At 48.8% G+C, this 15,996-nt stretch overlaps 1 protein-coding gene across 4 annotated transcripts in view; it reads right to left on the minus strand.

Moving 5' to 3' along the window:
• The window catches only part of HOXA3 (homeobox A3), a 49,979-nt gene that overhangs the window by 3,280 nt on the left and 30,703 nt on the right, over positions 1 to 15,996 (minus strand). For 2 of the 4 annotated variants that reach the window (XM_074574904.1, XM_074574902.1), the window contains 2 exons: positions 4,646 to 5,234; positions 10 to 3,203 (listed from right to left, as the gene is read on the minus strand). In XM_074574904.1, coding sequence (XP_074431005.1) covers positions 2,434 to 3,203; positions 4,646 to 5,117 — 1,242 coding nt within the window. In that variant the 5' untranslated portion in view covers positions 5,118 to 5,234 and the 3' untranslated portion in view covers positions 10 to 2,433. Of the gene's footprint in view, positions 1 to 9; positions 3,204 to 4,645; positions 5,235 to 12,666; positions 13,991 to 15,996 lie in introns of those variants that run through there. The other 2 variants (XM_074574905.1, XR_012585505.1) reach the window with 2 other exon arrangements.

Below are 15,996 nucleotides of genomic sequence, written 5' to 3' on the forward strand. Positions count from 1 at the left end.
TCCTTTGCCTACAAAATAATAATGAGTCGTTGGTCTGTATTGGGTAATAGTCAGGTTTCGATGCAAAATATCAGACTACATAACCTTTCCTTCCACGGTTACATATCTATATATACAATAAACATCACGGTATAAATATATTTGCAGTGCCTTTCTTTGACTGAGCATGCTTTATCTATTTATGCAGAAAAGCTCTGTATAGATTCATGCACGCATGACAATGTTTCAGCATCAGGCAAGGATGGTTCTGGGAACAAGATAAAGCCCAAAGATTAATAATATTTCAGCATGAGACCAAAATGGCGACATATTTTTTTTTTCTGTGCTCTAAAAGATACAGATGGTGAACAGCGTGCATTATTATCTACACAGCATAGGAATATGTCTTTATAAACGTGCGGGGGTATATTTTACCTAGTCTATTAAGGTCCATTTCGATTTATCTTTCAAGTTTCAATCTAAAAATCACGGACATTTCGCCTGAAAGGGAGAAAAATCGGATTTAAACACACGTTTGCGGGTTTCTGCCTTCCACTTCGAGCCGATTCGGACAGGAGACCCCCGTGGGTGCCTGTTCGGGTCCGGGACAGTCGCCCTTCTGCAGTACCGTGTGGTTCCCCCCTCCCCCCCGCAACACATCCACACTCACACGCACACACATCCACACCCCCGCGGGAAGAGAGGGGAGGGCAAGGCTCCCCTCCCCCACAGTTTCAGGCAGCGGCGGGGAGGGAAGGCGGCTCAGCACAAATGAAACAACCCCGAGATAAAATAAAAAATAATAATTAAATAAAAAAGAAGGGAAAAAAAAAAGAAAAAAAAGAGATAAAATCCACTTCTTTAAGGAAAACGGGAAAAACGGTGAGGGGGCGGTGGGTGGAAGGAGCCGTGTCCGGAGGCAGCAGTGCTCGGCATCCGCCCCAGCAACCAGCCGCGTTTGGGGTTTGGCCGGGGGCCTGCTCCAACGCCCCTAATCCCAAAATCCGGCGGGGCTCGGCAGCTGCCCGGGTCCCCTCCTTGCCCAGTGGGCGAGCCCGGGGACGGGGCGGGCCCCTCCGCACCCACGCGAGGCTTTTTCCTCAGCTCTGCTCCCATGTGCTACACACACACACACACACCCCGACAGGGAGGCAGAGGACTGTCCCCCCGCTCTGCTCCGCCGCCGGTCCCCCACCGGAGCCCCGGAGCGGGGAGGTGGGAGATCCGCGCCCGCCTGCCCTCCGCGCCGGGCGGGCACCGCGCAGCGGGGGCAGGAGGAGGCGTCCGGGCCGCGGGGCGTGAAACACCGCTGGAAAAAAAAAAAAAAACAAAAAAAAAAGGGAAAAAAAGAAAACACGCCAAAAAACTCCCTCTCCCTGCCTACGAAATGCTGAAAAGGCGTCGCGGGGCCCTTCGGGTGGGCGAGCGGATCCTCGTATGAGTTTACAGACGAGTTTCCCAGCTCCCCACGTCATGAAGGGCTCTCCCTTCCCTTGCGCTGCGAAGAACATGTTCTTAACTCTTTATTATTCAGAATAAAAACTTTATTTCTTTTTTCTTTTTTTTCTTTTTTTTTTTTTTTTCGGAACGTGAGCAGCAAGGAATGTATAACTTTCAAAACAAATCTAGCCTTTTCAGCTTCACAGGCTTTCCGCCTAGCTGGATGTTACAAGCATAAAGTATTCAAACAATGATCTTTTTTCCCAGATTTTATTGCATCGTCATCATCATCGTTATCATCATTTTTAATAAAAGGAGTAATAGTTTCCTTTCAAATGATATTTCCTATGCGTGCCGATACGCCATCTAACATATGGCCAGGTAAATACCTCCTGAATATTCAGGGTACAGATTTTTTATATATATATAAATATGAACAAATGGGGATAAATAAAATTTTAAACACTTAGATTATTCAATGTTTGCAAAAAAAAATATAAATAAATCTGAATGTTCACCAGCATACACACATTGAAAGACTTACACGTATTAATAATTGTCCAGGGAGTCCCTGTCCAAGCGTTTTTGATGTCTTTCTCGCTATTTAAAAGAAGTGCAATAAAAAAAATTGCTTCCCCGTGGGATCAATCATGTACGAACAAATTCACATTTAAGAATTCCTTTTATAGAAAATTTGTTCATATACCCTGTTTTGATAAAAGTGTAGAAGGTAAAGTATAAAGCCTCTGCATACTCCCAAAGTGAGACACAAGGCTACAGTTCAAGAAGATAAATATCCACTAGTGAAACTATAGAGCAATTCAAGCAACAAATATTGCTACGTCACATAAACTAGAAAACGCTTTTACCAAAGGAAATGAAACAAACCAAAACAAACAAAAGAAACGAGAAGGGGAGGGGAGGGCACATGGGAGGAGGAGAGAAAGAGAAGGGAAGGGGTGAGTACTTTCCAAAAGTTGGGGGCTTGGTGTTCCACTTAGTGACTCCTGTCTCTTACAGATGGGTGAGTTTGGGCGCTTCCTGAATTCTTCCCTGAGAAGGATGGTGAGCTGTAAGGTCTGTGTATGTTGGGTGCGGATCACAAGGTCCATGGTGGTGATTGTTGGCCATTGGCCCAGCCCCACTGTAGTCCATGTTGGCAGAGGGAGGATGAGGGAGATGAGTTAGACCAAAGATGGAAGGCCCAGAATTGGTCATGGTCTCCACGTAGTTGCCCCCTACATAGACGGGGCTTCCCTGTATATGTGGATTCCCATAACCATTGCCTTGAAGAGGATGAGTATCGTATTCAGGTGTCACAGCTGCCGTCCCCGTGTATCTCTTTTGAGGAGGTGGGCAATTATTAAGAGGAGCAGTATACGATGCAGGGATGCCATAGGTGTTTTGATGAGGCTTGTTAAATGGCGGAGGCGACTGGGGCTCATAGGGGACACTGTTTACTAAAGAATGCATAGAGTTTAGATATCCCCCAGCAGCTGGAGGGACAGGGCTTCTGCTTGGGGACTGTCCTCCTGAAGAGGTCATCATGCCCTTGCCCTTTTGATCCTTTTTGTATTTCATTCTGCGGTTCTGAAACCAGATTTTGATCTGTCTTTCTGTGAGATTGAGCAAATTAGCCATCTCTACCCTTCGCGGCCTGCAAAGGTACCTATTGAAGTGGAACTCCTTTTCCAGTTCTACCAGCTGGGCACTTGTGTAAGCTGTACGGGCTCGCTTAGAGGATGCTTGCCCCGGAGGGCTTTTATCACCAGCACAACTCTCACCTATGTAAATCACACAAAGAACACAATCAGCATGGTGAACCTGGACACAGCAACCACAGACAACAGCCAACAACACCAGCACCTGCAGAGTCCAGCTCTTGGATGTGAGATGGACGCCTACAGTTGCAACGCGTACTCCCCCATGGCACAAGCTCAGCTATGCCAACCTTCAAGCCTCCGTAGACTCCTTCACCTCATTAGTGTTACTATATGACTATATTTTCTTCCTTTAAGAATGACAGCATACAACATATCTTGAGCTTTGCATAAGGGAGTTAGAAGGGTTCAGGGAAACACAGTTGGGTTTAGAAACTCTAAAGGTGAACCTATGGCTCTGCTAACACAGTGGGATCAGGGTCTTCAGGAACTAGCAGTTTTCCATTGCTCTAAAGACCTGCAGCCCTCTTTTTTCTGAAAACCCTGATATCTACACATCAGCTAGAGATGCCTGAAAGTTAGGTATCTACAATATAACATTATAACACATAAGCACAGCATTGACAGTATGGTGTTTCTATCACCTCTAGCATATAGCATAAACATATGGTAGTGATTGGGAAGTATAATATACATAAGAACATTCAGTGGCTAGGCTTGCATACAGGCATACAGACATATTTAAATGTTACTGCTTTTTAATAAAATAAATACATGATATGGAAAGCTGTAAACAGCAATGTTACCAGGGCTTTAAAAAGCAGACTGGCAAAGACATTTGCTAAAGTTTTGGATTCTCTTTCCAAGGCACATTTAAGAGAGAAAGAGGAAGAAGTTAATATAAGCCCAACTCCTGGGCACTGGAGCTAGCACTGGTGTTATCAATTTGGGTTTCCTCGCATAATAAAAGCGTTAATATACACTTGCATCCCTCAAATAATATTTTATGGGCTTAAGTTTATGGCACTCCAGAATGCTTTTTTGTTTACCAGGCTTGTAACTTTGCCAATCAGCTTGTTAAAATAGAAAGGGGTTCTGACTGCATGCAGGGCATTGATCCTGCCTGCACGTGATTATGAGCTATTTTATTCCTGTTACACTTCAGCAGAGATAGGTCACTGTCTTATTAATCTAACAGCACCGTGCCAACAAAGTACTCGGGACAGGCCTCTGGCTTAAGGCCTGGGCTGCTCCGCACTGACATGATTTACTGGAGGGGGGATTACCTAGGAAATGTGATAGATGTAAGAGGGCACAAGTGGCTTAGCCACGAGGAAACAAAGCCACTTCAGACCCATCCTGCGCGGCTGGGAAAGTTTTTCAGGGGGCGGTTTTTTCACCGAGCTCCCCTTGCAAGCAGTGGGAACTCCTCTCCAAAGGCTCAAGGGGGTCAACTTGGAGAGGAAAAGAGCCCCCTCCCCTCCCCAAAGAGAGGGTGGGCAGGGAACGACGGATGCATGGCCAGCCCAGGGGTACCCAGAGAGAGGGGAGAACATGTTTCATACCTGAACTGGAACTGCTGTTTTTCTGCTTTGTGTTTTGCCGAGACTCTTTCATCCATGGGAATATCTGTTTGGACATGGTGGGCGAGTTAAGAGCCGGGCTCTTGGTGGGGTTGGCCGGGGCAGGGTTGCTGCTGGCATTTTGAGATGGTGAGGTGGAGGACGGAGGTGGAGGTTGTGCCTGCTGGGCCGGAGGCGGTTGCGGTGGGGCCTGTGGGTCGGTGAGGCCGGGGGGCTGGAGAGGCTGGCTGGGGAGGGTCCTCATGCAACTCTCACTGATGTCATTGGCCTTGTGGTGGGACACAGAGCTGCTGGGGGACTGGAGGGAGCACGCGGGGCGGTGGTACTCAGTTTCCACAAGTGATGAAGATGGAGGATATTGCTGCTGACTCGCATTATAAGTGAAACCATTTGCTCCTTGGTAGGGGTAGGCACCATAGATTGCAGAGCTGTCGTAGTAGGTCGCTTTTTGCATTTCGTTGTTTCCCAATATTTATTTCGCAAACTGACAGGGTCTTGACACCCTTGGAGAATAACATTGGCACCCCTCTGTCACGTGGCGCTCTTCCTCCAATGGCCTCTTCGGGCAGACCTGGGGTGTGGGGAGAGCAGAGCAGGGTGAAGAAATGGTACAAATCCATCTTACTTTCAATAGCTAAGTGACATGAAAGCCATAAAAGAAAAAGTGGTCAGCAATATTTAGCAGCATGACTTGGCCTCAGGCACAGAGCGTTTCGATATAAAAGCTGCCTGGATTTACTGGCAGCTACAAATATGTGCTTTGCTGTACCGGGATAGTGGCTTTCTAGGTTTTCTTTCTTTCTTTCTTCTTAAGAAACAGAGTGGGGCACCACAAGGCAAAGGGGTTGATCGTTTATCACCAAGGGGCTGTTTTAATACCAGTCTCTGAGATAAGGGTGATCGAGGAATCGGTAATGCGAAGGGGCTGGGACACTCCTTCATTCCAGCTCTGGGATCAAACCCTCTCCTGTAACCGGCGTCATTTTATTTTTAGCCTTTCTCTCCAGGTTATGTCTCTCCCTCCATACAACGTCAAAGAAATACACGAGATTGTTCCTGTCTACGTGTGGCAGGGGGCAGGAGCGGGGTGGAAGGGTTTCCTAGACGGGGATATTTACACACCCCGATCCCAAGCGACGGATTTTGGCTTGTCTATGAAATGCTCGGTAGGAAAATAAACAAAGACAGAGCCGCCTTCCCTCCGTGCTCGCACAACACCCCGAGCCGCCCAGGTCACGCACCCCAGCGGCAGCGGTTTCTGCCCGGGCGAGCCCCGGCCGCCGCCCGCAGCGGCTCCCGCTCGGCCCCCGCAGCGCGGCCGGGGCCGCCCCACGCACCCCCCGCGCCCGCCTCCCACCCGCGAAGGCGTCCGCAGCCTGGGCTGCACCCGGCGCCGCTCGAAGCCCCTTCAAGCGAGGCCAGCAGGGGCAAGTTGGGCGCTTCGGCGGTTGTTGGTTTGTTTTTTTCAGCAGTTATTTTCAAGACACTAACTTTTCGTGGAATCAGCCAGATCCTACCTGTTAAAACATGATGGATTGGGGGAAAAAAACACACCAGGAACCTGAAAAACCAGCGTTCATCTCCATGACCACGGCTTGAACTTTCCTTCCAACTTAGCGATAATAGGTTCTGTCTTGGAAACTGCTATGTAATTTGATGTATGAGGGTCACTTGGCTGGGGAGAGGGTGGACACAAACCCAGAGAATGCTTCTCCTGCCCGGGCGAATCCCTTTCTCCCCCCTCTGTTTTTGTTCCCCGTCCTTCTTTCTTCCTGTGATTTTTATATTTTTTTTCCTCCCAGATTGAAGTCTACTGGTTACCTGCCTGAAAATAACCAGTTAAAGAATCGCCCGCATTAATGAAAGAAGAGACCTGTGCTTAATCTCCGATCTAGGAGCTTTTTCCACACGCACTCACATTGTTCTCAGGAAGTAAAGTGTGTTCCTCACTCCCTACTCCCTTGCTGACCACGTCTTTTCGGATCAGAAGAGCTCTCGTTTCTTTTGCCACTTACCCTGTACTTAAGCAGATGGATATTCCCCCCCCCCCAAACATCTAATGAGGACAAATGCTTAGGGGCGAAAACCCTTACACAACACATGCACCAAACGAGCTCATTCTACGCCTTTCAAGTTATACAAGTTCTTAGAAAACAGTATTCCCTTTGTTAGATCGTAACAAAATGAAGGTAACACACCTACAGCAGGGCGGCTACCCTGTTATTGCACTAATCAAGCTCTTTGGATGTTATTAAGCTAATAAACCGATGGAGATCTGAGGCGCGCACACAATTTCCAGCTCCTCGCCTCTCCTTCCTGATGCTATCGAGGCCTGGTGTGATTTTTCTCAATTCCTTTGAAAGAGAGAATATAGACACCACGACCAGAGGAGACAGAGGAAATAACGAGCAGGCGGTGATTTTACAGAGCCACCCGCCTTTCATGATCGCGACATCAAATATCTCGCCTTCCCCCGGCCGCTGGGAAGTTTGCCGGCGCAGGCAGGACGGGCAGCGCTGAGCGGGGATGCGGAGCCCGCGGCTCCCGCAGCCGCCTGCCCGCAGACAATAGGCAACTTTGCTCGGAAGGCAAAATATTATTGGAGCTTCGGCCGCCTGCCAGCAAGGGGGGGGCGGGGGGGGGCAAAAAATCAGCTCCCGCCTTTGGCTTCGCCAAGTTAATCACTTCCTACAAAGTTAGAGAGAAGCGGGGGTAACCTGAGGAGCGCGCGGCCATTCCTGGCAAAAGCGGGAATAGCGGGATTAAGAGAGACGACGATCACGATAATAACAGCGCCCTAACGAGAGACGCGGAGGTGGGAAGGGGTGTGTGTATGTGGGGGGGGGGAGTTTGTCACCCCAGCCGGTGCCTGGGATCGGAAGAGCTCTCCTCTCCCCCTCGCAGACAAAAGGCCAGGTCTCACAAAGACAGATGGGCCCCCAATTTTTCCAGTGCCCGTTTAATCGGCTCCATCTCCATTTGTGCAATACACCTCTCTGCCCTTTACCAACTTCTCTCCCCCCAACCCAGACAGCCCGGAGGCAGCAGATGAAAGCTGCTTGGGGGAGGCAATTACCTCCCATTTCCCCCACTCCAGCTCTCCCCTACCCTCTCCTTCCCTCCGCCACCCCCCTTCCCAAGCACGCCAGATCTTTGCCCTGTAACTCCCAGCCGAGCCCCAAACTCTGACTCCAGGACGAAAATCCAGGCAGCGCCCCCCCCCCGCTCCCCCCCCCCCCCGCAAGATTTCCTGAAAGATAAAGACAAAGTTGAGAGAAGGTGGGGGGGGGGTTGGGGGGGGGGGGGGAAGAGAGGAGAGAGAGCTGCCTGAACACGAAGTGTAAGGGTATCAGTCACTGCCTGGAAGGAAGCCCCAGCTTGTGAACTCTTCTTGAACCGACATTTAAGTCTACGGTCATAAATCACTGGGACATAAACTCCGCCATTCACGACTGATAGCAGCGTATTTGTGGCCTGCTTACCTTAACTTCTGACGACTGAGGCGGAAGCCAGCATGCTCGCTCGCTCTCTCTCTTTTTTTTTTTTTTTATTTTTTTTGGAGGCGACACAACCCAGGGAAGCAGGGGCTGTGTCTGCCCCAGCCGGGTCCCTGCGGCCGCGGGGTGGGCACCGGCTCAGCTCCTCCGCACCCGGCACCCCCCAGCCGGGAGGGGCGAGCCCTGCCCCACACGGGATGGGAAGGTGACTCCGGACACCCACCTCCTCCTCTCCCCTCCCGCTTCAAGCTGCCCACCCTACACAGAGCCGGTCCCCGGCGTGGCGGACTCCCCCTGCGCGGGGCACGGAGGACGGGGATGTTTCCCAGGGCTGGTCTGGGAAGGGAAGGAGAGAGAGGAAAGGAGAAAAGGGGGGTGGGGGGGAGTGGAGGGGGGGAAAAAAAAAAAAAGAAGGAAAAAGAAAAAAAAAAAGGAAGGAAGAAAGAAAGGCGGCCGCCTGGGGAAGCCTGGGGCAGGGTGGGGGCTGGGGGAGCGGAGGAGCGCGGCAGTGAAGGAGTGTGACACCCCCCCCTGCACCCGGGCGTCACCAAAGTCCAGGAAAATTATGCTAATGAAGACAAACGGCGCTCACAAAGGGTCGCTCTCACCAGCCTCCGGGGGTGCTGCTGGGGGGGGAACTTGGGTTTGTCCCTCTTACCGGTGGGTTTGGGGGGCGGTTGCGGAATAGCCCCTCTGCCGCTCCCCGCCGCCGGGAGCCCCGCAAAACCCCGGCTGAGTCCTGGGGAGGGGAGCAAAGCCCGGAGAGCCGGGGCTGGGTCCGGAGAGCCGACCGAAGCCCACCAGGATCCCCGCTCTGGGCAATGCCTTCAGAGCCACGCTGGAAATCATTAGAGTTACTAATTATTAACTCATGCATGCGTGAGCGCACACACACACACAGATGTACACACAGACACCCCCCTCCCACCCTCACCCCCGCAAATATCCCCAGCGCCCGGGACGGGCACAGAGGCGCTCACACACACACATGTGCTGCACAGGCGGGTCGGGGTGCCCGCAGGCCCCCGTGGGGACGCGTGGGCGGCAGCCCCGCGTGGACGCGAGCCCGGCGCCGCACAGCTCGCCTTCGCCTCCCGCTCTTCGGCAGAGCTGGGGAAGGCGTTCGCCTCTTTCTCCAGCGCCCTGGGTTTTTGGGGGATGGCGGTGTCTGCCCCCCCGCCGCCCCTTTCCCTGCAACAGAAACACGGCAGCGGACCGTGCAAAGGAGAACTTAAATAAAGTTGCAGCCCCTGCCCCTCTAGTAGCTGGACTATGGTCTCCGTGCATTAAGCGGAGGCTCCGAATAATGCCTAGGTGTAAATTTGACGTTACTTCGTTAATTAAGGCATTAAAAATATAACTAGCCGGTTTAAAGCACGAGGGAGCCCGGCGTCATCTTAAAGCACAAACAAAGCGAGGGGGAAGCGAGAAATAAAAAGCACTATAAGGCTGGGGTGGCCTCTTACGCATACCAATGGTTTTTGTCATTTATGGCTATGCAAGATTTATGACTTCATGCACCAAAGCTGTAAACAGAGCACTAAAACAGAAAACACTTGCTCCTTATGGCATAAGTGAGAAGGCACCACATGAAAGGGGAAGCGGGCAGCGTAGGAGGAGAGGAGAGGCAAAAATCCCGCGTATGCGTTTTGCTTCAAACAACCCCTTGAATGTTGCATCGGAAGGAAAAAAACAAAGTCTTTTTAGTCAATAATCAACCCCACACTTTCTTCTGAAACTGCTGATCTGCCATTCGCCCTCTTGCCCGGCCAAATAGCGAGAGGCAGCGCTGCGCCCCGGCGGAACCCCCCGGACTGGAGAGGAGGATTTGGCAAGGGAGAGAGAGAGAGCCGGGGACTGCAGGAACCTGCGGACGCCGGGGAGCCTGCCGGTTTGGGGAGCCCTGCCGAAAGCCTGGGCGATCTTTTCCTAGGAGCGCCTTTAAACTTTGGAGCGATCTCCAGCGGGATATTCTGACTACATGTCTGTATCTAAGAGCGGGGACTGGGAGGTCCGGGGGGGAGGGGGTCTTTTGAAAACTGAAGGGATTTGCAAGGGATTTTAATCGTGAGAACCGAAGTGGTTCATAGGAATACTGAAGTGTTTCCTCCATTCGTCTTACTGCCTGCAAAGAGTATTTTGCGAGATTTCGCCTATTAGTCCCGTTTCCCCACGCCCCCTCTCTCCCCAAAGAGGTAATTTTAAACCTGAGAAGATGATTATTTTTTTTTAATGTCTCCTATGATGTCGGGATAAGTGTCCCAACGCACAGATCCCCGCTGCTTTTATCTATCTTTCCTTCCCAGAGGCCGAATATTTTCTTTCTGCTCTATTCCGCGGAGAACGATAGGGCTCAGCTCGGGGAGGGACCGACAGCGTTTGGGGCTGATTCCCGGGCCAGAAATGAGCTGCCTTTTCTTCCCGAAGGGTTCCGATCTGCGGGACTCTCCCCCTTTCATGGAATTACTCTTAGTTTCTGAATAAAATAATGCCTGTAAAGCGCTTTGTCCTTGGATGCTCCGAAATGGAAGCAGGCAGCACCATAATTCAAGGCTGATTTGGGGGGATCTCTTAGGGATGAAATAGCAAGGCGGGGAGAAGGGAACCAATTCTGGAAGTGGTGTTTGACCAAGTCGTTAGAGAGTTAGGAGGGGGTGTTAACTGCCTTAGAGAAAGACTGAACTATCGAAGCAAGCCGTGGTTAATCCGAATTATTGTTTATATTCTCTAACACTAAAGAATGGCAACGGACTCTCTGCTATTTGCTCAGCAGACTGAGGTTATTTACACAACTCGCCGAAATCCCCCTCTCCTCCAAAACTCTTCTTGCTTTCTTTTGCTCTAGACCAGGACTGTATTATTTATGAGTGTTTTAACTGGGTCAATATGCATCCGAACTGGGTCATAAATCAGAGGAAAAGCTGCCAAGTAATTGAGCTGCAATTAAAGCCCGTACTTTATTTTTGAGGCGCGTTTTGGCCCATTTCAAAATACGGCAAAGCCAACCTTGGCTTTTAGACACACAGCTGGGAGAGAAACAGCTCTCCTCCCCTCTCCGAAGAGAGAGAGAGGCCGGGTCTAAGAAAGGACAACGTGCTTCAGTATGGCGAGAAGGGGAAATAGCATTTCTTTGGGTCAGTTCTGCTCCGAGAACGGCTTTAAGAGCAGGAAAGCGAGAAACCAGCCCCAACATCTCCACCCTGCAGGTCTCTGCAGAGCTCCCGCGAATAGCTCCGAGTGGAAATAACCTTTTTTATTATTATTTTCGTTTACGGCGGAGTTTTTATCACAGTTTGCTTTTCTTTCTCTCCCCCTCTCTTTGTAACCCCTTACAAGATGAGTAATTAGTAACTACAAGCGCCCGGTAACTGGGCACAAATTGGTACAGCAGGAATAGGCGAGCGAACCGGAGGAAAGCGAGCCCCAGCGCTCCGACCTTTCCCAAAGCCAGGACACACCGTGCAAATGTCGTTTTATATAGCATTTTGCCCTCCTTGAATAGCCAAGTAGTCTTTCACTTTCGTCTTTTAAAGTACATTTTTTTTATGTATAGCTACGCACACGTATTTATAAGTATATGCAAATACTTATATATTTATACGTACGGATATACCTATATTTAAATAAACGACGGTATGGATATGAATTTAGGGCTACCATATGTTCTCCCACAAGATAATTTCCACTTCTCCCGTTTTTATTCTCGCTTTCCAGATCCCCATTCAGAGAGAGAAAGCTCTTACATTTCCAAGGCCGATTTATTGTTAGAAGCCACGGCTGGCTCTGGGTTCAGCTCCTTCTCACGGCGGAGAAATAAAGCCCCTTGGCTCATTTGGGAAGGGGAAGCTTTGCCATAGAGCTGGGCGCCCATGCAGCCCTCCGCGCGCGGGAAACAAAGTACCGCTAAAGCATCATAAATAAAATGGCAGCACGATCGCATACTCATCGATTTACCGAGCGGCAGCGGCCGAACAAACACCCATAAAACAACAACCGCCGCCGCCGCCGCACACTCGAGCACGACCCCGACCGAGGAGCATCCCTCCCCACCCCCCCACCCACCCCCCCGCATCTTTTTCTCCGGCTTCCCCAAATACATACATAAATAAACACACAAACACACAAATAAAATAAAATAATAAAATAAAATTAAGGGGGGTGAAAAAAGTCCAAACGCGACAATAAAAGAGGCTTCCCATCTCTAGCCGATCATAAATAATGATAAGATGGCAATCGAGGGGCTGGAGCTGAGGCAGCTGGCCATCAGCAGCAGTGTGGGATCTCTATGGAGAAAAATAAATAAAGAAGCAAACTCTCCCTGCTCTGCTCGCTGCGAGGGGAGAGTTGAATATTTACCGCAGCAAATTGAAACAAAGGGGGAAGCAGCCTGGCTCCGGGTGCACACACACCCGCACGCACACACACGCACTCGCTCCAGCCTCTGCTACTGACCTTTGCCTCGAACAGCAATAACTCACCACATAAATGAACAATCAACGGAAATACCTTAAAATAAAATCCATCCTTTCTAACGAAGCATTTCGTCCTCTCGGCTCGACAATAACCTTTCCATAAGGAACGAAAGCTGTCAGCGAAATGGCCAGCTCTTGCGGGGACGGTGATGGGGGCAGGAGGAAAAAAAAAAAATAATAGAAAGCAGTGCTTGCTCTGAACAGAAACTGGAAAAGCGTAATCGCAGACGGAGCCAGACCGGGTCTCCACTCCAAATGCCACAATAATGCGCTGTATTATGTGCTCACGTGGTCATACGTCAACTTAAATCCTTTTATTTGAAATAGGGAATCATTGAAGGAACAGCGTTTCTTAGCGCGAGCCTTTGCTTTTTAAAGCCTTAACCCAATATGTTAAAGAAGAGTTTTAAGGGAGGGGAAAAAAAAAATCCAAGAGATGCAGATGATAAAGCGGGGGGGGGAGATTGGTTTAATTCTTTTTCCTCCCACACCAATATTTCTTTACACAAAGCCCATTGGAAGGTAAGAGGAATTCTTATAATAGGGCATTACGCTGCACTTTGATACTTAGCCTAATTAACCGGCATTTGCTCCGCAGGCCCGCCACTCTGCTCCACGTCGCATGTCCTCTGCAACCCCCGAAGAAAGCCCAAATCTTAATACTATTATTTCCAGCCCCCTTCTAAATGGGACGATAACTAGCCTTCCCCCCACCCCCAGCCGCCTCTACCCTGCCATTGTACAGGGCTTGCTCAACTCCCACACGCTACATCAGGGCTCCTGTAGAAACTAAAAAGACCTATAATTACCTGACAAAGGCAAAAAAGAGTCTCTTCTAAGAAGCTAGTTGATTTTTGTCCTTGTAACACACTATGAAGAATACACCTTCCTTCACTGGCGTGGCTCTGAATTTTGCAAAACCTTTTGGGACCTTGCTGTTAAACCTGTGCTTACGCATTTCCTATACAGCTAGTTTGAGTGATGCACAAAATTATAGGTTTCTAACGATGGAAAAAAAAAATGGGGAGGGGGAGCTCTCCGCCTAAGGGGAAAAAAAAATTAAGAAAAAAATAAGAGCAAAGTTGTATGCGGCCCCCAAGCCAGGCAGCTTCTCCTGTGTGCGAACACACCACATCTTCCCTGTAAGACTGTTTAACTTGTGCTATTGACACAATAAGCTAAACAAACAAAAGAAACCCTCAACTCACATAACTTTTCTGGAAGGAGTCAAAGAAAATCAGATAGTTCACGCTTTTAACGTGTTCTGTGACTCCAGCATTTTGCATCGTGATGTATAAACCCTTGTCTAAACCTTTCCACCATCCCCCATGAGCCCGGAGAAAACTTTCAGCTAACTGCATATCCCCTCTTATAGTTTCACCTGCACTTCATTGAACAGAATGGAAGGAGATTTCTTTTTCAAAGCGATTTTTGGTGTTATGGGCAAGCCTTATCTACTCTCGCTTGGATTGTGTGAGTGGGCCACTGGAACTGAAATCCATCAGTAACAGTGTAGAGCAGTGGACATTGCAGCAAAGTCAGCGTGACATTACAACAGAGGAAGAATTTGCAATTTTTCATATGGAAGCGACTAAGCTAGTAGCAGGAAAGACACATATTATCCCTCACTAAGAACTGGAATAAGAGCTATATACCTATGAAAAAGAGAGAGCACTATTCACACACGACGTGCCCAAGTCTGTAACCATCAGCACGACTGGTAACTCCACAGCTCTCGAACTTAACGTTAGCCAGGGCTGATATTTACTCGAGATGGATTCACGGCTCTTTTAAATACGGTGCCTTTAGATCCCATGAAAGAAACACACAGAGAAGTTCTTCTGCAACAATGAAACTGAAATTAATGGGGAATGGAGCAGATGTCGAAAAAAGCAGAGCAAGTCTTTCTTGGGGCTGTTGTAAAAAGTTATCGACTGCTTTGCGTCAAAAGCAGAAAGATGGCTTTAGAAGTTACAGACCTGAGCAAATAGAAACTACAAAAGCAATAAATCACAATCATAAGTCAGCTTAAATGCCTTAACGCTAGCTATGGCTATTGGCTTCAAAACCCTGTTTCTATGAACATCTTTATTAGTATTAATGGTCAAGTTAATGCTAAAACTACTGTTTAACAATTAACTTCGTGTATGTGGTGGGGAAACTAATTAATTCTTAAGAAAAGTAACTTCTTGACGTGTGAATACCTTCCACAGGGTGTGCTTTGGGAGGGCGGAAGGGGGAGTCTGCCTAACTTTATGCCGTCCTGGGTCGCAGCTGAAAATTATTCCCTTCCGCCGGTTTTGGAGAAAGCTTTCTTTGCTCTAGTATCGTGATTACGAGTTTTCAAATACAAATTCAAATGGTCTTGCGAGTCGCAGACGCTAGATTTCCCCCGCCACCCCATATATTGCTTTGTTCCTGTTCCTGGGCATTCAACATTGTGTTTTATTACCTCGATGATTTGGAGACCTGAAACACCGCTTCTAGCAGAAAAATGTGGAGTTTATCAGTAGGTCTGCTACTGATTTTTCTGTGTTCTATACACATGGCTTCGAGCTGAGCTGAAATTCCAGGCTCAGTAACAACAAACAGATCTGAGTTCATAACGTCTCTTCATTAAGAGAGACCCTTTGTGCCAGCTCTGGCATTAATAGCCACTCTTAGCATTTATGCTATTTAAAGTTACCTTCAACATAATTAGATTTAGAGTTTTTACTGTCTTTCAAGTTTACTTTTATGCCAGTTGTTAAGAGGTAAGCCTATCACTCCCATGTGGAGACGAAATGGGAATCACCGTACGATATAAGTATTTATTTCCTCGCTTCCTCGAAAGATTTGAAATCTGCCGGGACGCAGAGCTGTTTACCTACATCTGTGCGTCTGATAGAGATAAAGTCGGTCTTTGATCATTTCCAAGCAGATAAAAGGAATAGAGCTATCGACTGTGCCCTTGTGGGAGAAGTTCTGCTCAGAGTCAGCGGAGTCTGCCAGCGATGGGTCCGTTAAGGAATCCCAAATATCTCTGCACGCCGTGCTGTGGGTACATGCCACCGGAGGAAGGTTCCTCCGGAGCGTTATTTTCGCTTTTAATTTCCTAACACAAGCGTGAATAGACATTTGCAGCGCCTTTTTGTAGTTAAGATTTAAGCAGCCCATTAAGCTAACACAAAGAGCCCTTGTAGTCCTGTAATTTATGGCCGCTTTTAAAAGGTAGTAAAATATACTAATTGTACATCAGCGTCCAAAAATAAGCAGGTAAATCTACCAGGAATTTGAGCTAATTCTATGTAATCCCTCCCTCTCGGCGGCCGGCATAAGAAAATGGTCACTATGAAAAGCATTACATTTCTCCTGCCAAAGGACC

This window comes from Larus michahellis, chromosome 2 (assembly GCF_964199755.1).
Source record: "Larus michahellis chromosome 2, bLarMic1.1, whole genome shotgun sequence".
NCBI classification, from domain to species: Eukaryota; Metazoa; Chordata; class Aves; order Charadriiformes; family Laridae; genus Larus; species Larus michahellis.